Source organism: Elaeis guineensis, chromosome 4, assembly GCF_000442705.2.
Source record: "Elaeis guineensis isolate ETL-2024a chromosome 4, EG11, whole genome shotgun sequence".
NCBI classification, from domain to species: domain Eukaryota; kingdom Viridiplantae; phylum Streptophyta; class Magnoliopsida; order Arecales; family Arecaceae; genus Elaeis; species Elaeis guineensis.
In genome coordinates, this window is record NC_025996.2 from 4,904,147 (window position 1) to 4,925,910 (window position 21,764).

Genomic DNA, 21,764 nt, shown 5'->3' on the forward strand with positions numbered 1-21,764 from the left:
AAAATTTTTTAGATTTGCTAAATAATTTTTGAGCCAATAGATTATAGTTTTTCAATTTCTAGAATTTCAATCCGAGATATAAGTTATCCATTCAATCTCTATGAATCACCTAGGTTACAATCCTTAGTAATTATAACCTTATACTCAAATATCTTTTATAGTTTCTAAAGATCATAATCTGAAGTTTTAATATTATTCTGTCACATTCTATTGATCATAATCTAAAATTTTGATATCGCTTATGTCACAGTCCCTAATAATCTTAAACTTATACTCTAATATCACTTTATCACATTCTAATGACTTATGCCATAGTTTCAAATGATTACAAGCTAAGTTTTGATATCACTCTGTCGTATTCTTAGTAATCATAACCTTATGTTTAAATATCCTTTAACTCATAATTCATAGAGATCATAGCCTTAAGCTTTGATACAATTCTGTCGTGTCTCAAATCTGATATCCAGATCGGATACATGATGACCGTATTTTTTCTGAAATAAAATTTTAAAGACTATATAAAATTTTATAAATTATTATAATATCTCAATATTCAAAAATAATAATGATCTAACTATTATAACAATTAATATCGATCGGATAATCGAAAGAATTAAATTTATAATCATGCAAGTATTATCGGTTATTATAATAATTAAATTATTATTATTTATAAATATTAAAATATAATAAATTATAAAATTTTAAATATTTTTTAAAAATTTATTTTAAAAAATATTATGCAGTCATTATGTACCTAATTTGAATATCGGGATGCGACAAAAAATTCATCATCATTTTATAAATGCACTGATGGAACAGTTGGCTGTCTCCGTTCCTTGAGCTCTTTTCTCGAATAATACAAAAAAAAATCTTTTTTACCAAAATATATTCAAACCAAACTTATTTACCAAAATGATGTAAGAGGGAAAAACGCCATTTTGAATGGCGTTTTTTCCCCTGCCACGTCACTCCCCATTTCCACGGTGGCATCGTCCCAAAAAAAAAAAAAAAAAAAAAAAAAAAAGAAGGAAGAAACGCCATTTGGAATAGCGCTTTTAAAAACGCCATTCCAAATGGCGCTTTTAAAAACGCCATTTTGAATGGCGTTTTTAAAAACGCCATTCAAAATGGCGTTTTTCAATTTTCCCACCCAAAAATAAAGGAAAAAATCGTGAGAAAATGGAAAATTTTATTTTTTAAAATTTGAAATTAGTAAATAAATTAAAATTTTTAATTTTGATTGAATTTTAAAATATAAAGATTTGAATTTGTAATTCATTAAAAAAATTAATTTAGATTTTTTATTTCAAATTTTTTTTAAAAGATGTCCAAAAAAATCTTAAGAAATTAAAAAAAAAATTATCATAGAAAATAAAAAAAGAGAAAAAAATATGAAAAAAATAAAAATTTGAAATTAAATTGAAAAACATCATTCGAAATACTTGTCTTCAAAATTTTTAAGAAAATTAAAAATTATAAAATTTTTAAAAAATAAAATTACAAATATTATATTTTTAAAAAATAAAATTTTTAAAAAATAAAAACTAATATTATATTTTTAAATTATAAAAATTACAAATTAAATTAAAAAATATATCATAAAAAAAGTAAATAAAAGATAAAAAATGGTAATAAAATAGAAATTATAATTTAAAACAAAAAATTATCTTTAATTTTAATTAAAAATTATCATTCAAATTACTATCCTCATTAAAAATTTAATAAATTAAAAAAAATAATTAAACAAATTATGAAAAAAAATTTAAAAAATTTAGAAAAAAGAAAAAGAATAAAAAAATACCGAAGGAAACGACGTTTTCTCCTTTCCCCCCTTCTTCTCTCCTTCTCCCTCTTCTTCTTTCTCCCTACTCCGGCGTCTCTCCGACAGCACGACGGTGAGCTGCCTCCTCTCTCCCTCTTCCTCTCTCTTCCTCTATTTAAAAAATTTAAAAAATAAAAATTACCAGAAAGAAAGTCAAAGGATCGACTCACAGAGTGTCGCAGTCAAAAATTTTGCGTGCCGTTAAACTCTTTTAGCCATGAGTCGATTCATGGGGTCGACTAAAAAATATAAATCTACTTTTCTTACAATTTTTTATATTATGTATTTGTAATCTTTTAATAAATAAATTAAATGAAATAATGAAAATAATAATTTAAATGATAATTTTTAATTTAAATTAAAATTAAATTTCTTTAAAATTTATAATTATAATTCTTATTTTATTGTTATTTTTTTATTTTCCTATGATACTTTTTTTTATTTATTTTAAAATAGTTATCATTTGAAATTATAATTTCATTTCTCTTCCATTTTTTTCTTTTTAGCATTCTATTACGTATTCTTTTTCTTTAATTAAAAAATTATTATTTTTTCTAAAGTTCAATTTACAAAATGGCGTTTTTAAAGACTTATTTTATTTTTATAAAATTTTTTTAGCCTATTTTTAAATTTTTTTTGAATCTTTTTTTAATTTATTATTTTTTATTTGAGAAAGTAATTTGAAATAATATTTTAATTTCAATTTATCTTTAAAATTTTATTCTTTTTTATTTTTACATTATAATTCTTTTTTTTTATTTTTTAAAAATTTTATAATTTTTAATTTTCTTAAAAATTTTGAAGACAAGTATTTCGAATGATGTTTTTCAATTTAATTTCAAATTTTTATTTTTTTCATATTTTTTTCTCTTTTTTTATTTTCTATGATAATTTTTTTTTAATTTCTTAAGATTTTTTTGGACATCTTTTAAAAAAAATTTGAAATAAAAAATCTAAATTAATTTTTTTAATGAATTACAAATTCAAATCTTTATATTTTAAAATTCAATCAAAATTAAAATTTTTAATTTATTTACTAATTTTAAATTTTAAAAAACAAAATTTTCTATTTTCCCACGATTTTTTCCTTTATTTTTGGATGGGAAAATTGAAAAATAAAAGCGCCATTTGGAATGGCGTTTTTAAAAGCGCCATTCCAAATGGCGTTTCTTCCTTTTTTTTTTTTTTTTTTTTTTTTTTGGGACGATGCCACCGTGGAAATGGGGAGTGACGTGGCAGGGGGAAAAACGCCATTCAAAATGGCATTTTTCCCTCTTACATCATTTTGGTAAATAAGTTTGGTTTGAATATATTTTGGTAAAAAAAATTTTTTTTTGTATTATTCGAGAAAAGAGCTCCCGTTCCTTCCGCATTGTCATCACACCGTCCATTAATTGCTGCGGCTGCTGCTTTTGTTCTTCACGACAGATGAGGAAGGTTGTGATTTTTTGATGTGATCACACTGACTTATGTGCGGATGGATAAAGGCGGCGCATTCCAAAAACTGGGAAAGTTTGTCTTTTCCTCGCCTCCATGCCACCGCAGCAAAACACCAACGGCACCGTCAAACTATAAACGCCAAAAGTACCAAACATCATGGTGTACGTCACAGGAAAGGAAAAAACAAAAAATGGTGATCGGTATCGATCCTGTTGCGAAAGGATGGGTTCGTAGTTTTATTTGGATAACACTGATAGAAGCGTAATATAAGAATGTCGATACTAATAGAAAAATAATTCTAAAAATATATGTAGTTTGATGTCAGCCATTAGGACCACCATGCGGTGCAATTATGTATAGATGTTCTCATATATTTATCATGTATGAGGATGCTATATTTTTATTGTATACTAATATTATTTAGCTTCATAGTAGGCATATTTTTTTTAAATATAGCATTTGATTGAGATATAAAACATGCATAAAACTTAGAAATATATATACACACACTAATATAATTATGAATATAGGCATAACAATAGTTATACTGGCCAAACCTTTTTGCAACAAGCACACAATCACTTCGTGACAGAGTCGTGATACACTATCTTTTCATAAAGATATCATTTATTCTTATTTTTACTTTTCAAGATAAAAAATTCAATCAAAAAACTATAGCCAAATAAAAAAATAAAGTAATTTGTGATACAACTATTTTTACAGGTATAGTTTTTGCTATTTCTATTGTTTTTATTCCTAAACCAACCATAGATAGGGAAAGGTTGGCACACTTCATGAAGTGATTTCTAGCTAATGCAAGAATCGTTCTCTCTCTCTCTCTCTCTACCCCCTCCCCCCCTCTCTCCCTCTTTTTGTTTAAACTAAATAGCTCGAGTTGTCTTGTATGGCAAATTCGTCTTGGTGATATATATTATTCTGTTGGACAAATTTTTTATTCATCATTAGCATCATGATTATTATTATTATATTATTGTAAAGATTTTATTGCTGCTAATGATCTGGCCATGCTTTTGAGGTGCTAAATTTTACACATAATTACACAGAGATAACAACAATGATTTGTAGATGATCTGCCATGCTCATAGGTCCATCCATTCCACGTGATTATATTTCCATGACTCTGTGTCCTTTTCTTGCACCATCATGCTCTTGCATTATATTCATGACCTATCGAAATATATACCACATCAAGGTTGCTCAGATTGATGATATTAGACTTGGTTATATCCTACATGTATATAATGAAATTATTACATGAACTTTGATGTGTTATGAAATCCAAACTAAAGCCAATTTCATTGACTAAATACTAAATATCTTGATCTACATCGATTCTAATGATTCTTCTAAATACTCATAGTGGCCAAAATGATTCACATCAAATCTGATGATCCTCGTAGATCATCAAATTGTGACTGTCGCGCTAATCAAAGACGATCATGATTAGAAGACATGTCCGCTCTAAACCAACTCAAGATTGAAGAGGAACCCAATCCATCTTTGTTTACAATGCATGCTATGAAACAATGGTCGCCTCGATTTGCACCATCTTAAGTTGCACTCAAGCGTGGGATATCACAAGACACCTCGCCATATCAACTTCCAAGCCGCACATATTAAGAATCTTGGAGACATTGATAAATGATTAATGATTCAGCTAGAAAAGTATCATGCTCAAATATATTTTAAAGCTTAACTTGTATAAAAATTAAAGGCTTTCCATAACAAATCATGGTTTGATTTGGCTCAATAAATGGCTCCACATGGTTGTCATATGAACCAAGCCTGAGTAATAGCTTTTGTTAAATTCAGCTCTTACTCAAGGGTTACGCTGCAGCCTCTGGGATGGTGGTCGAGCAGCTTGACTTAGTTTGGCTTGTTTGCCCTTGTGCACTCGATTTTGTCAAACTTTATTTTTATCTCTATTTATGTCATAATTAATTTATTTATATCATCATTTTTTATCTTGATGCATGTGGTACATGCGAAATAAAAATGTGATTGAGATTAAGCGAACATGGTATCGGTTGAGATGAGGTGAACAACTATGATTAAATACAGGAGAGGTAGACTCATGCAATGCATCCGGCATATATATAATTGTCAGTTGAAAGAAAAGGAGAGAGTTGATTTTGCCAATTATTTAGAAATTTCAAATTTTCAAGAGACAAGAATAAAGTTGGTTGGACGTAACCATCATGGAGGCAGAACGCATTTTACTTACCTTTGATAGGTAAGAGTCGGCGAATCATCCTTTCCTTGTAATGCTATCGTACCACGCTTTCAGGCCACAAGCATCAACAGCAATCATATGTCGAGGCTTTTATTGGTGTGGGTGATCCGTCCTGCTATAGCTCCGTGTCCCTTTCCTGGGCTGTTTTACTTTTTGCATCGCATTGATGACTTGGAATTTCTCGACTTGTCTAAAGATACACCGAATCCAGCTTGCTCTGATTTATTATTATTATTATTATCATCATTTTTTGCGAAGATTGCTCACGTTGATCACATTAGACTTGGCTATTGTATTTCATAAACATTGGTGTGCCATGAAATCCAAACCCTACGGCAGACCAATTGTATCATTCTAATAATCCATATACTAGAAACAAAACTTATAGAAGTAACGAATAAATAAATACTAAAATAAATATTTTACATTTTTTTAATTTTACTTTTAATAAAAAACATTTAATAAATTATAAATGAATGTTGGAAGAAGGGCTTCAATTTTTGATCTGGTGTTTAGACTTTGAGACAGGAAACTAGCGATGGAAAAAATGTGATTAGGAATTACGGACAGTCAGAAAGGTCTCATGCATGAACGTACCGTTGGATTTTGCTTTATATATGGTATAGATATTTTATGCCTCGATAGGTTAAATTGAAGGGGATAGAGTTAATTCGATCTAGTTTACCTGACTAGTATTTTTGTCGGATTCAGACACACTCAGTATTTTGTTTCATGAATTGTGATGAGCCTCATCCAATCATGACCGTTGCGTTAATGTAGAACGATCATCATTGCAAAACAAGCCCTCCCTAATCCAAGTTGGGAATGTTGAGGAACCCAATCCATCTTTGGCATGAAATAAGTGTCACCTCCTGATTTGCACCATTAAGTTGAACTCAAGCGTCGGATATCACTAGTTACACAGCCGGCACCACGCTGATTCCATGTGCGTATCCCCCGGACCCCAACCCGTTTTGTATGTGCACCAAGAGAGGGGTTAGCGGCTCATGTTTATTGCACGTGCTTCAAACCCCCGCCGCCCCTTCCATCTGTCTATAAAATCCTCACCACCTAGGGTTTAGAAATCTGTGGGTGGGAAGAAAACAAAATAAAAGAAATCCCATGGCTTCGAGACCGGGCATTCTCACTGAATGGCCGTGGCAGGGCCTTGGGAACTTCAAGGTATACGGCTCTTTTTTTTTTTTTTTTTGCCTTCTCTCTTGATGATATGACCAGCCAAGACAAATAAAGAGATATGAGAATGAGAATGGAAGCACATTTCGCTCTCGTGTTTGCATAGGCACTTTGTTAATTTCTTTTCCTCGTTTTCTCATCAACCAAACGTATAGCATTCAAAAGGAATGATAAGATCAATTAGCTTGTTTCTTCTGCGCATGTTGCTTTTCCACCTCGTACGTGTTTATGTCTTAACAAACAATCATATAATTAAGCTAATTTTAAGAGCTAGGTTGAAAAAGAAAATTTTATGGTCGCCTCTCGAAGTTCTCGGTCTGTGAGTGCCAAGACACACATCAAAAGCTGATCAGTTGGTACCTTGCCATGTAGCATGGTTAATATTAATAGCAAGACTTGTTTTTTTTTTTTTTTTTTATTGCTTCTTCTCTCTTTCTCTAAAAGAATAAATAAATAAACAAAGACACACACATGCACACCAGAGCTATATCTTTCGCATGAAAGTAGGATTCATCTTTCTTTGCATGAATCCACCATGCAAAAGATACAACTCTTTCATTAATAAGACCATAGGGTTCACCTTCATGTCAAAGGTACAACCCCGTCCCTACAAGTACACACCATCAATAGATAATTATACTTACCATGTTAATTATTCTTCTTCACGTGTTTCATTGCTTGTATTTTTGGTTGTGGTTGGTTCATTTCTTGGACAGTATGTGATAATGGCCCCTTGGGTGGTGCATGGCCTGCACATGGTGGCGACCAAGGGTTGGAGGGAGACGGACTTGACCTTTCTTAGCATCTTCGCCTCTTTGCTGCTGAGGATTCTCCACAACCAGGTGTGGATAAGCTTGGCTCGCTTCCAGAATGCCCGGAGCAATCACCGGATTGTCGACAAGAGCATTGAGTTCGAGCAGGTCGACAGGGAGAGAAACTGGGGAGCCCTTAGCCCCCTTGGAACGCATGCGCACGTGAACAGCATAAAACTCTTTACTACCGGTCCCATCCCCACGCACACCTAGATCCTATGGTGATGTCTGGTGGCACCCTAGCCTAACATAAAATCCTATAATTTTATTGGTTATATTGCCCCAGCTCGTGAACCCCATGGGATTTTCAACATTGAGATATTTTTTTCTCCCTAGGGATTCAGACTGGCCCATTATAAAGTCACTCCGTAAATATTTATGGATACAAACTTAGCCCAACTAAAATTTTATTAATTATATTAATCCAATCAATGAATTTCATAAAATTTTCAGTCCAATCATCTAAATATATCGAAAGATCTATTCTTTGATGGATAATATTATAAAAAAATTGATTAATTTTTTCATTGACCAACTTACTAATATTTTTATACTTCTCTAGGTAGATAAATTATTTTTTCATATAGAGTATTTACTCACGAAATGAGAAGAAAATCTTGCCCACCTAAGAAGTGGGTAAGTCATTTTTCCGTCAGCCAAAAAATTAAATTTTTTATTTTGTTTATAAAAGATCCCTAACCATATAATATATTAAATATTATTATATATATATTATGTATAATATAATCTAATAAATTACTATATACTATAATAAAATATAATATTTTTAATCATATAATAATATATTATTATACTAATATAATATATTTTATAATAATATATTATGTTATTATAATATTGCATTATTATGATGACATAATATAATATAATTTTATTATAATATAATCTATATCGATATTATATATTAAATTAGATATAGTATAATATAAATTATAATATATTTATTTATATTATATAATAAAGAATACTAAGTAAATTATGGAAAGATCTTAAAAAGTTATTCAAAAAAATGGTAATGCAAAAGAATATGAATAATAGATTCCAAAATCATTTTTCGATACATAAAAGAACATGAGTATATTATTTTTCTGTCTGAATATTGCTTGAAAAATATTTATTCAAAAAAATAAAAATTTTAAAAATAAGCTATTACCCTTTAAAGAATGCTTCACTTAACCATGTTAGCTTCCTAAGACGCGAGTGCCAAGGCAAGATGTGCCTATGACGTGTTTTAGGCACAAGGATGACATCCAAGCTTGAGACTTCAAATGCTAACCAGAGCCGAGCACATTGGTGGGCAATACATAGAATGCTATGAACACATTATTGGTAGCAGAAGATGCTAAATCTAAAAGTAATCCATGCCCCACCTACTTAGTTCATGTTTTATGCGCGAACATTCCCATCTTACGTTCCAACATGTGTTATTGACAGGGACGATCAAATCCTTTTCAACGGATGGTTGCTCCATTTGGGCCACACTTTCATTCCGGGAGCGAGAAACCTTCCGTTGTGGAGAACGGACGGAGCCGTGATTGCCGCTTTGCTCCACATGGGCCCCGTGGAGTTCCTCTACTACTGGTTCCACAGGGCACTCCACCACCACTTCCTCTACTCTCGCTACCACTCCCACCACCATGCCTCCATCGTCACCGAGCCCATCACATGTAAGTCTATTGAGCATATTCCATATAGCTAGCGTCCTTGAGCAGCACTTGATATTGAGACGCCCACTCATCCTCTCACCAACATCTTGATGTTGGGGGCCTACATGACTCGAGTAGGTATCTCATGCCATCATGTGAAGTGAATTGAGGGTCGATCTACATAATTTTGTTAATTTCTTTAGTAATATAGAGGACATTTTTGGTTGGACAAGTGTGTTAATATTTGTGGCCGCACTAGCTTTCAGATTACAAAAAAATCTCGTGCTTCATCCCTCAACAAGGATAACATTACAGGAATGACCCTTTTCCCCTGCCATAGCCCAATCTAAAGTTATCTCCATGTGAAGTCGGCGAGGCCCATCAGGCCTCAGGACGGCTCAAACCATTCCTAGCCTTATCTGGCGCACATTGAATGGAATAAAGTTCCATTAATTGCTCATGCCAAAAAGGTTGATGTCCGAGGCGTAGGTTCCAAAGGCTGAGCGCATTTTCTGGCCATCGGTCTTTCAAGTTTTATCCCTGACCACTCGTTAGCCTTTGAGCGCCTTTCTTGGATCAAAAATTCTTTGTGCACGACGTGGGTATAGAAAATTCGATACGAAATTCATCATCTTAATCTATTGATCTACATAATTATTATTTTTTAATATATATTTAATATCTATAATTTTATTTTTTATTTAAAATTTTAAATAATCAAAATATTTTTATTATTTAAAAAAAATTATAACATCCTATGTCTATATTATGACATTCTGTATCCAAAAATTATAATTTTTATCCACATGATACAATGCAGGATGTCATAACATGCACAGAATGTCATAATTTTTTTCAAAAAATAAGAGTATTTTTATCATTCAAAAATTTTAAATGAAAAAAATAAAACTACAGACATTAAATGCATGTTGAAAAGTGATTGAACAAAAATATCATTTCATATTATGATATCCTGAGCCATATTATGACTCCTGCGTCAAATTATGACTTCTTACATGCACGATGTCTTAATATAACCCAGAATATCATAATATTACCAAGGATGTCATAATATGGAAGGGACATTTTTGTTCGATCACTTTTCAATGTATATTTAATGCTTCTAGTTTCTTTTTTTCATTTAAAAATTTTTAATGACGAAAATATCTCTACTTTTTTAAAAAAATTATGATATCGTAGGCATATTATGACATTCTGTGTTAAAATTATAACTTCTTGCATGTAGAATGTTATAGTACGAAGATAAGATGTTATAATTTTTTTCAAAGAATTGGAGTATTTTTGTCATTCAAAATTTTCAAACGAAAAAACAAAATGTAAACATTAAATGCGTATTGAAAAGTGATAACTATGTGGATCAATCACATAAAACAGTGTACTTCACATCAAATTTTTTTGTACCACCTGCAGTGGATAAAGAATTTCTCTGTTAGGCAGACTCATTCTGAGTCTATCACGTAGGATATAGATAAACTGATAAAAACCCCACATATTAGTTAATTTCTCATTAATAGCTAACCATAGTTAATTATGGTTTAGCATTAACTATTAATTTTATTGGCTGTGAGGTGGACTGAACCACGTTTTCGATAAGAAAAAAAAAAGGATTCACCATATTTTGAATTAAATCTAATTCCAACATAGTAGTGAGGGCTATCATAGAAAAAATCTTTCTAAGAGTTTTTTTAGGTCGTCCATATTTTGAATTAAATCTTGAGTGCACGATGGCATTGGGGCCTATCAGAGAGAAAAAATAAGCCTTACTCATCAATCTGAGATTTTTTTTATAGTGGACCTCACTACCATGGTAGATTTTACTTTTTTCACCTCTTTGCACTCACAGTGAGGTGAGGTTATATTCAAAAATGGACCTCACTTTTTTTTTATTGAAAATATGGTGCACCTCTTAAACTCATGTCCAATAAAAACTTTCGAACTATTGATAATTTTTTGCTAAACTATGGTTAACCAAGATTAGCTATTAATAAAAAATTAGCTAATGTGCAGGATTTTTATTGGCTTTACTTATATCCTATATGGTATAATGAGTCTACCTAATAATTTCTCCACGTATGTACACACACATAAAAAAGTTCCTATGAGGATTGCTCATTCCTAGCTCCTATCATGACAATCATGATCAATGATTTAAGATCAAGACTCATCAAAATCTCTCCAACAATGCTAGTATTAGTAGAAACAATGATGATAACGACGATGACAATAATAACTCAAACTGTCATATAGCAAAATCTTTATAGCTACATAGTTTAAAATTTCAATTCCGATAGTTTGATGTTGCCTCTCATATCTGTTCTGACAATTCTCTCCTCTTGCCATGATAACAGGTACTAATGCTGCTTAACTTAAAAATGCATTACAGAAATATCCCAGCATATAGCCATGACCATAATTTTTTTTCATCTGTAATAAGATTGGAATTTTGAGTTGTATTTTAAAACAATTATAGGCTACGATGCATCTCTCCCTTACCCCTAATTTTTTGCCTTTTTTTCGCTACATTCTCTAAATGAAGCTTGGTGGGAACTCCCTTCGATATTACTGCAATTATAGAGCCTACAGATATTAAGAGTTCCTATACTTAGTGAAAAATATTTATTAGAATTTTAGATATTAACAAAATGTACAACAAATGAGTCATCAAGAATCAGAATCGATCAAATGTCAACCGGATGAAAGATGGGTAAATCCCTTGCAGTTCCTTCTAGAACGAACAATTCCTTCTTTTCATCCATTCTATTGTGGTGTAGAAAAAGGACATCATTAGTCCCATATTGGTTAGAGTCAAAAGAAAATCTAGCTTATATAGGAAGAGAATCTTTCCTACGTGAGGTACCTTTTAAGGGACAAAATCGTGAAGCTCTAAATGATCAAGATCCACTGAAGCCTAAAGATGGTCATGAACTAAAGCGGACAATACTTCACGTGCCGAGTCATAAGCCCTTGACTGCAACATTGATGCTAGAAGGAGGGCATCACCCTCAATGGACCGTGGGGCTTCTTTCACCTAAACACAAGTACATAGATTCTCCTTTGACTGGGGGGGCTATGTTGTAGTGTAGAAGAAACGGTATCATTAGTCCTACATTAAGGCATCTTTTAAGAGGCAAAATCGTGAGGCTCTAAATGACCAAGGCCCACTGAAGCCTAAAGAAGGTCATGAGTCAAAGTGAACAATACCTCACGTATCGAGTCATGAGTTCTTGACTGCAACATTGACGCTAAAAAGAGGGCATCACCCTCAATGGACTGTGGGGCTCCTTTCGCCTAAACACCACTCTATGTGAGTACATAGATATAGTCTGTGGAAGTATACAAATTTCTCCTTGGCTGGAGGGGCTATGTTAGTTGGATTCAAGGAAGAATCTAGTTTATATAAGAAGGGACCATCCTTCTCACGTGAGATGCCTTTTAAGAGGCAAAATCGTGAGGTTCTAAATAACCAAAGCCCACTGAAGCCCAAAGATGGTCATAAGCTAAAGCGAACAATACCTTACGTGCTGAATCATGAGCCTTTGATTGCGACACATCTCTTCTAGAACTTTTTTCAACCAAATGATAGATGAAGACCATCCATCCTCCCCCTCATGACCCTACTCAAACACAAGGTTAGATTGCGAAAGGTCTGTGATCTAACCCTCTACAGAGGTACCATTTCAAGAGTGATCCTTTTCCCCTATCAAATTCCATGTCAAGAGTTTATAACGATACCACACTCGAGTTTAGAGATAAACAAATATAAAAGAATTGGTGTCAGAAAATGAAAAGTATACAGTTAATGTATCACGAGCTCTGTCGACTAAGAGATTCAGTCTTATTGTGTCGCAGTCCTCAATTCAACAACCAAACAAAGAAGCTATATGCAGTGAAATGTTCGACAAAATTATAGGAAACTAAGAAACCAAAAAGACAGCTATCTAACACAGAAAAAGCTCTCTAATACTACAGTGTTTGCCCAAGCTTGTCTACATTAACTTGAATTTAACAAGAGAATATAAAACTGAATTAGGGAGGTAAAAGAGAGTAGAGCACATGGCCTGATGATGTGATACTTGTAAAAGGGAGGTAAAAAAGAGAGTAAAGCATATGACCTGATGATGATTTATAAGTTGTACTGTAATCTCTATAAGTTGTTGTTACTCACCTTAACATGGACAGATTTGCACAATACCTGAAGCTGATTTATCATTTTCTCGGCAGCCGTCATTCATCCATTCGCAGAGCATGTGGCTTATTCCCTGTTGTTTTCTATTCCGATGTTGGCGACAGCTTTTACTGGGACAGCTTCCGTTGTGGCAATCGTGGGCTATATTGTATATATTGATTTCATGAACAATTTGGGGCACTGCAATTTCGAGCTGGTTCCACAGTGGTTGTTCCGTGCCTTCCCTCCACTCAAGTACCTCATGTACACGCCCTCGTAAGTAATGCATCCTGACACAGAACCATGCATGTTAACTCTAAACCTTAGCACACTCTAAGCTAGGTCATTCAACAGAAATCATTAATTTAAATGGTAGAGATTGGAAGGGCATGAGACACGCCTATGAGTTGGGACATTGGTGTAATCCAAGATATCTGAAGGTCATTGTGATAGAGTGCAAGATGGCTTCAAACCTTCAATGGAATGGGTCAGGTACTTGATGCATGTAGGTTGAACTGATTAGACCAGAGTCCCAAACTGACTCTTACCGAAGAAGTTGACCCATGAAACACATCTAGCTGCGGACATAAGCCTATTTCTAGCATTTGGACCGTGTCTTGTTTGAACAATCCACAGGCTTCACACTGTCCCCAAGATAGTGACAAACTTACCCTAATAGGTTTCATCTCTCTCTCTCTCTCGCCTTGCACCAACATTTGAACTTGGACTTCACCCAGGAGCATATCCTTAAGTGAGGGGTGCCAAATATTGTAACCAGGTTCTGCCGGTTTCTATGGCTATAACTTCATCAAGTTCTGATCAACAACCTCTATTGCCATTATCTCACTCAAGATATTATAACTTGACATTTTTTGTGAAATAATTTCCTCGACGCAGGTTTCATTCTCTTCATCACACACAGTTTCGGACAAATTATTCTTTGTTCATGCCATTTTATGACTACATATACAACACGGTAGACAGGTCGTCAGATGATCTATATGAGAGAAAACTGAAAGGAGAAGAGGAAACATTGGATGTTGTTCACCTTAGTCATCTTACCGCGTTGCAATCAATTTATCATCTACGGCTTGGGTTTCCCTCCTTGGCTTCTAAACCATACAAATCCAAGTGGTATATGCTGGTGCTGTGGCCCATCTCATGGGTGTCCATGGCACTGGCATGGATGTATGGGTCATCCTTCACGGTGGAGAGAAATAGCTTGAAGAAACTAAAGATGCAAACATGGGTGATACCGAGATATAATTTCCAAGTAAGAAATTTTATTCATAATATTTAGCAGCTTTTACCTTCTTATTCAATGGTTATAAAATTATGTATGGACTGTTTCTTTGTGCAGTATGGCTTATCATGGGAGAGACAGGCAATCAATGATTTAATTGAAAAGGCAGTTTTAGATGCTGACAAGAAAGGAGTTAAAGTTCTAAGTTTAGGACTTCTAAATCAGGCATGTCCATGTTCTATTTCCATGAAATTAATTTTTCGTATTATAAATTACCTCCCACACAATTAGTAAATTGGGCATATCAGGCATGAGGATTGTTAAATAATATATAGCAGAAGGAAAAATACTTGTTTTTTTTATTATGTCAGAATCTCTAATAAATGAAAAGTTTTTATACAATATTTGTCTTGTATGGAACAAAGTGATGAAGTAATGGTCAGATCAGTGCCAAAACCACTGTCAACAAAGTTATCATAAATTGCATATTGCAGCAGTGCTTTAATTCATACCAGGACAGAAGATGTATGGAAATGTAGAATAAAGTAAGGACCATTAGTATTTTGCTTTAATTTTCTACATTTGTTTTCAACAACCCAAGAAGAAAAAAGAACTAGACAGAGCACAAGGGTGATGAAACCCTTTTGTTTTGAACCTCTTTGTAAAATCTTTACAACTTTCTGATGGCAAAGATTTCTTGCTTTCAAAGAAGAGTAAATATAAAAGCAAGGAATAGCAGAACTTTTTGTACAAATGCTATCTTCAACATGAATTCCCATTTGGTGTTCGCAAATTCGTAGAGAAACAGAAAACAGACACAAATGATACCACCCAAATTTTCTTCCTTTTTTCCTGCTCTTGTTGTAATTTGCCAGCTAGAAATTCTTGTCCAAAAAAAAAGCATTCGCTTATTTTTTTAACTGTTTTCTACAATTTAAAAAATAATTAGCTCTTTACCATGCTGAAAACAAATATTATATATTTAGAACTTAATCTATTGAATAACTCTCAAGCTTAACTTGCAAAATTGGCTCACTCTCTGTGGTTTTGCCTAGAATAGTTGTAGTATTATATGTTTTCAGTGAGAGTTCAATTCTACGGTTATTGTAAAATGGTATGAGCAGTTTCCATATTTTCAATCAAATACAAACATCTAAATCACTGCCTGGTAAAATACTGGAAGCATGATGTTTGAGGAGTGACTCATAAAGAAAAAAAATGTCATGCTAACACAATTGCTTACATCATGATCAGACACTCTTTTATCCTCAAAAACAACCACCATTCATGTGGGCACCTCAATGCTACACTTAAAACAAAGCTGTAACTATTCATAGCTTATTGAAATTACCCATACGTATCATTTCAAGTATAAATCTCCAACTCAGAACTAGGATGATGACTATAATCTCCTTCAACAACTTATCCAAAAAAGACTAATGCCAAAACCAGTCAGACTCAAACTGCTGGCTGAAATCATGACTACCAGTACAGTATTTAGGCTTATAACATTTGAAATTCTAATAAACAATTTAGATAAATGTCTTTTTATTTGCCCAAATGATCTTGCCTGCAATGACAATTCAATTCCTAACTGCAGGCAAAAGAGGTCAATGGAGGTGGTGAACTCTATATACAGAAGTATCCAGAATGGAAAGTAAGAATTGTGGATGGAAGTAGCTTAGCAGCTGCAGTGGTTCTTAATAGTGTTCCTGCAGGAACAAAACACATTCTCCTTACTGGAAATGTTTCTAAGGTATCCTGTGCAATAGCCTTCACATTATGCAAGAGAGGCATTCAGGTATCAATACTAGACATTATCAACATTGACTTATTTTTGGTCAATAGTCTTGTTAATCTTAGGTATCAGAATTTGGTCATTAGAGGAAACATACATTTATGTACATAAGCAAGCATCCTACTCATTTCAAAAAAACTAACAAGAAACTGGAACAGGTGATGATGACAAAAAGGCAGGAGTTCGATATGCTGAAGTCACAAATGCCAGAAAGTACAGCGAGTTATCTGACACTTTCAAACACTTACAGTCCTCAGGTAATTTTGTAATATTTGTCATGAGTACGACAGAATACAATAAATTGCACTACATGCATCCAAAAAGAAGCATTAAGAAGATAGTTCACAGGAAAAAATGGAAAAACAAACAGCATTAAACAAACAACACCGTAAGTTGGGATAGAAAGATTTTTGAAATGCATGCAGGATTGGTTTCTGTTAACTGTTGGATACGGATACTGGTCAGCTGCAGTCAGAATTCATGTTAGATACTTATTCTAAGAATCCTATTTTCTATAAAAAAGGCTTTAGATACTTGTTGATATTCTAAACACCACCAATACCTTTGAGAATAAGGGGGAGAGTTTTTTCTTCTTCTGTTTTTCTTTCCATGTTTGGGATGAACCTTTAACTTTTAATGATCGGTGACTGATTTTCCAGTTTGTGATGTTGATAATATTGTATAAGTATGGATTTTAATCTATAGATTTGAAATGGGTGCATTAAGGATAGACTTTGGTGGGAAGTTTAATTGCCTATTGTATAATGTATGAATTATGGGCCCTTTGTGTTATCCCTGACCATTATTTTTTGTAGGCATTTTTCTATATACACATAAAATGTATTTATCATCATTTCCAGTAACAGAGTATCCTATTTTTCAAAATTTGTCACATCAATGTGTCTGTAGTGTGTCATATCCATACCTGTATCCATAACCATACTTCTTAGATGATTCAAAATAGAAACAAAATTGCAAAAATAAATTATTGTACAAAGAAAAAGTTATGGTCTTGATAAATAATCAAGATTTAATCTGTAAAAACCGGGATAAAATATGCTACAAAGATTCCAATATGATGAATATAATAAAGCTTAATATATTGGCATTGCCGCAAATAAGCTGAGGCAGATCTGTGTCCAGAATGACCTAAAATTTCCATCTTTAAGGTCTGGGTTGATAGTTCTGCTGTAATATGAACTCCCTGTTTGGATAATGTCCAGCCTTGAAATAGATTAACTTTACCAGCTCAATCTAGTAGGCTGATTTTTCTTTTCTTTTTTTTTTGTTTAAATGTATCCTTCCATGATTTAATTCCAAAGACAGTTGCAGGATAGAGAACCCAACACACCGCAATAATTTCAAACTCAAACAATGGTGCACGTATTATCAATCAGATAAGCCAAAAGTCACTCTAAAGCATGATGCAGTTTGATAATATAGATCCAGTCTTAAAATATTATCAAGAAAATACAAATTTCTATGATAAAGGATAGCAAACTGATTGTAAACAATAAAAGGACTGCAGAGACAATGTAACATTCCGAAAACAATAGGATTTTATTTAGATTATATACATAAAGTTTAGACTTCAGACAAGATTAGAGGTTGAAAATTTCAATATATCATTCAACACATTTTCTAACTTAATCATATGTTAAGGTGCATTCTTTTGCATGTAAAAAAGGCCTTGGAAGCTGGCTTTCACAATTTTGTCCATGTAGGTCATTTGACAGGCCAAAATTTTTCCATTTTATAATTTTACTCTTCAGCTTCTCAGGCAGTACACATACTGGTTGCATATGGCTATTGTCCATGTGTTTGAACTCAAGCTTGATTGAAAACATGGAACAAATGTAGACAAGGATTTGTTACTTGGCTGAGTATGGACCAGACAAGCTGGAACCAACACAAATGCCCAGAGTTGACCACATTAAAGCAAATAGATACACAGGTTCGACTCCATGAATTAGCTTCTGCATAGGCCATGATGGGCTTCAATGATCATGCTGGGAGGCATGCGATTATTATTTATTGGAATAAATCCAAAGGTTGAATGCAAGTAATTTACCTGGTTAATCATATGGCATGGAACGTCAGGATGATGCTTGTCGGTCCAAGTGGATTGCTAACTCACATTTTCAGCATTGAAAGATGCACTAAAAGAAAAATTAGGAGTACCTGATGGATGTAAGATGCATAAACAAAATTCTTAAAACTACTCAAGTCAAAATTTAAAGTGCACAAATGCGTCCATAATATGTTACGATAACGAAGCATCTAACAACTGCAAAGAATGTTTTAACGATATTACATGAAAGAAAGGAGAGGTATAAAATTAAATTTCAGTGAAGTATAGCATAAAATTTATTGTGGCAATGACTTTAAATCTGCAGGTCTGGATAGTCGGTGATGGACTGGATGATACAGAACAGAGAAGGGCACCAAAAGGCACCCAGTTCATTCCTTTTCACAATTTCCTCCAAAGAAGTTAAATAAGAATTGCACTTATAACACCACTCCAGCAATGAAGATCCCAGAGACCTTGGAGAACATGCATTCTTGTGAGGTAATAGTACTCCACACCCAACATTAAGTAATCCCGACAAACATATCAGTGGTACTTTGCACATAAATGCTTACGAATAATAAAATCTAAATATCTTCATTTTTTATAGAGTTTAAGCACACATGCATTTGAGTATGATGATTACTATATTCTTGGCAGAACTGGTTACCAAGAAGGGTGATGAGTGCATGGCGTATTGCTGGAATTGTTATGCATTAGAGGGATGGAGTGCACACGAGTGTGGAGAAACAATGCTAGATATTGAGAAAATATGGTCTGCTACTCTCCATCATGGATTCCTTCCATTAGCACAAGCATGATCAGCTATGTCCAGTAGGGTATGTCACTGCATGTACTAAGTAATGTATGCAATGTTTGTATGAACTACAATGTTAAGATTAGATAAATACTATGAACCGTACCTTCTTCAATATGGTGAAACATCTAGACGGCTTCATCTGTGAACTACTGGGCTAAAAGGCACTGCTCATTCTTATCTGTCCTGCTTGATTATTAAGCACCAGAAATATTCATAGTCAAAATGAGGTGTTGAAGCAGGTAACACTTCAAGCGCTCAGAAATCACAATGAATCATGCATGATTACAAGTTGAAGAGGTCCTATAACACCTTTGCATCATTGGTTACAACTTACAAGTACCTGACAATAACAGCAGAAACATTCTACATAGTGCAAATGAGTCCAGAACTCTATGCATGAATGGGGAATAAAAATTCAACAAGTTTCAAAATTAGGAAAAAAAAAAAAAAGATGTCTAATGCAAGATCAGAACATTTTAGAGGACACAAAAGTTAATTGGCCATCTAGCAGAATTGCCTCCAACAATGGACTCTGGTTTCAACATTATGCACTATATAATGGAGTTGAATTACTTGGCACTACAAATGACAGTGATGATATATATATATATATATATATATATATATATATATATATATATATATATATATATAAACGTCTTCCAGATACCACCGGGGGAGGTAGGAAGTTTCCTTTAGATAATTTAGTAGCAGTTTTGAGCATGTTTATCTTTTCTTTTCTTTTTTTCTTTTTTTTTCCAAACAAAGGGCTCTCACTGAAACCCCTACCAGCTCCTTGATATCACCACTGAACCATGCAGGAAAATTACAGTGCACATGTCTCATGCCCCTTTGTAAGGATAAACATTCTTATGTGCTTTAAGCAATATCAAGTATTGATCAAACAATTTTCCTAAAGTCCCAATCTGGCAGGGTCTATTTATTGGACGCCTCCTCTTATTTAACCAAAACCATGGAGCTTGGTCCTATGGGTCAGGTTCATGCATCCTTATTCACTAAGTAATCCTATTGTGACCAACCCCCAGTGTTTCTTCAAGCTTTTAAGACTCCTTCCTCGCAATTCCTGACCATGTTGGCTAGGTTCCCTCTTCTCTTTTTAGACCATCCAACATAGGTTCAAGAACCTCCTCTAATAGGATATTTCTAAACTCTTTGTTGCAGACATCCAGACCATCATACTGATTTTCCATCACTTCTTCTTTAATTAAATATGACTCATGTGGTTTAAGTATGTTCACCTTTCCTGGTTTTATAAGATATCCATCTCAACATTCCCATTTGCCACACACTTGTACTGAAGATGAAAAAAGTTCACTGCAGTCTTCATCTTCTACCTCTAAATTACCTTAACGAAATCCATCCAGCAACAAGATCATCAGAAGACTGACCTTAGCAATCAGCATGATATAATATAACAGGGGGTTGGGTGGGGGGTTGGGGTTGGTGGGCGCTATGTTAAATGTATAATGGGAATTTGTGCTAACGAATTATTGATTTTTAATTAATGATCAGAAAGAGTACTATTCTTATAAATGCACAGAGGAGCAATTTAAAAGTATGATCATAATATATGTAAACAGTGATCTTGTCCGCTATAACAACCATCGAAACAGTCGTCATGCAAATTACGAAAAAGCCAGCCAAAGGTTAGAATTGGCAGGTCACAAGGCATTAAGTTTTTGCAGCATATAACAAATAACAACTAAAGAAAAAAAATATCAGCTCGTATACCAACTTCACCAGAAGGACAGACAGAAGCACACTGGAGGATAGGAGAGAGTGGGAGGAGAATACATTGGTTTAACCTTCAATTCTTTGGTGGAAACTATGCACCAAGGATTTTGTAGGAAGATTATATTGTATGAATATGATACACCCACACTAGGTCCTGTGATGTAAACCATGAACATCTTAATTGAGGCAAAACCAGACGACCTAATCCAAAAGACTCGAAATCTTTAGAAACTTCGGCGTCATTTTTTCCCAATCATTCTGATTCATCGAGATTATTTTAAGGGTTTTGTCCAATGCTATCCGGACCTACGCCCTTATCTCTTAACAAACAATGTCATCAAATTTTTATCCCCAACTTATATGAAGCCCAGATTTTAGATAACAAAATCTTTGACCATGCCAGGTTCCGAAGATGCTGGCCCAAGAAAAGGAGTATCAAACCCTAATCCTCAACCAAGAAGTTGAGAGAGAGCACACCTTGGGAAGGATCAAGAGATGGATGGAGGGCCAAAGCAGGGTCCCACGGTAGAGCCAGTGAGGGACGAGAATTGAACCGGGTTTCAGTTGTTGGCCTTGGAGGGGTTAAGACAATAAGAGCGAGAGGCGAGAAGGGAAGCGAAAAAGGTTTGCGTTAGTTACCCCGTCGAGCTTAAACCCGCTCGGTCGCACACAAAAGGAATACAGACGTCTGCTACGGAGTTT

General features: G+C 33.7%; 1 protein-coding gene and 1 long non-coding RNA gene across 5 annotated transcripts; one reads left to right on the plus strand and one right to left on the minus strand.

Moving 5' to 3' along the window:
- Positions 1 to 7,387: 7,387 nt before the first annotated feature.
- Positions 7,388 to 19,447, plus strand: LOC105044255 (very-long-chain aldehyde decarbonylase GL1-4-like). The gene is given in 11 exon segments (XM_073255362.1): positions 7,388 to 7,652; positions 8,980 to 9,213; positions 13,435 to 13,654; positions 14,276 to 14,651; positions 14,739 to 14,846; positions 16,222 to 16,422; positions 16,578 to 16,676; positions 18,816 to 18,885; positions 18,888 to 18,988; positions 19,148 to 19,193; positions 19,196 to 19,447. Coding segments are annotated over 11 exon segments (1,782 nt in total). The 5' UTR covers positions 7,388 to 7,438; the 3' UTR covers positions 19,309 to 19,447.
- Positions 13,533 to 21,698, minus strand: LOC105037416 (uncharacterized). Of its 4 annotated transcripts, none has more exons than XR_012140577.1 (4): positions 21,540 to 21,698; positions 19,411 to 19,647; positions 18,491 to 18,600; positions 13,533 to 13,668 (listed from the first exon to the last, which is right to left on the minus strand). It is a non-coding gene; the product is annotated as an uncharacterized lncRNA (long non-coding RNA). The 4 variants fall into 4 exon arrangements; XR_012140579.1 differs by having other exon boundaries at positions 19,411 to 19,670; XR_012140580.1 differs by lacking the exon at positions 13,533 to 13,668 and adding an exon at positions 15,324 to 16,333.
- Between the last annotated feature and the right edge of the window lie 66 nt (positions 21,699 to 21,764).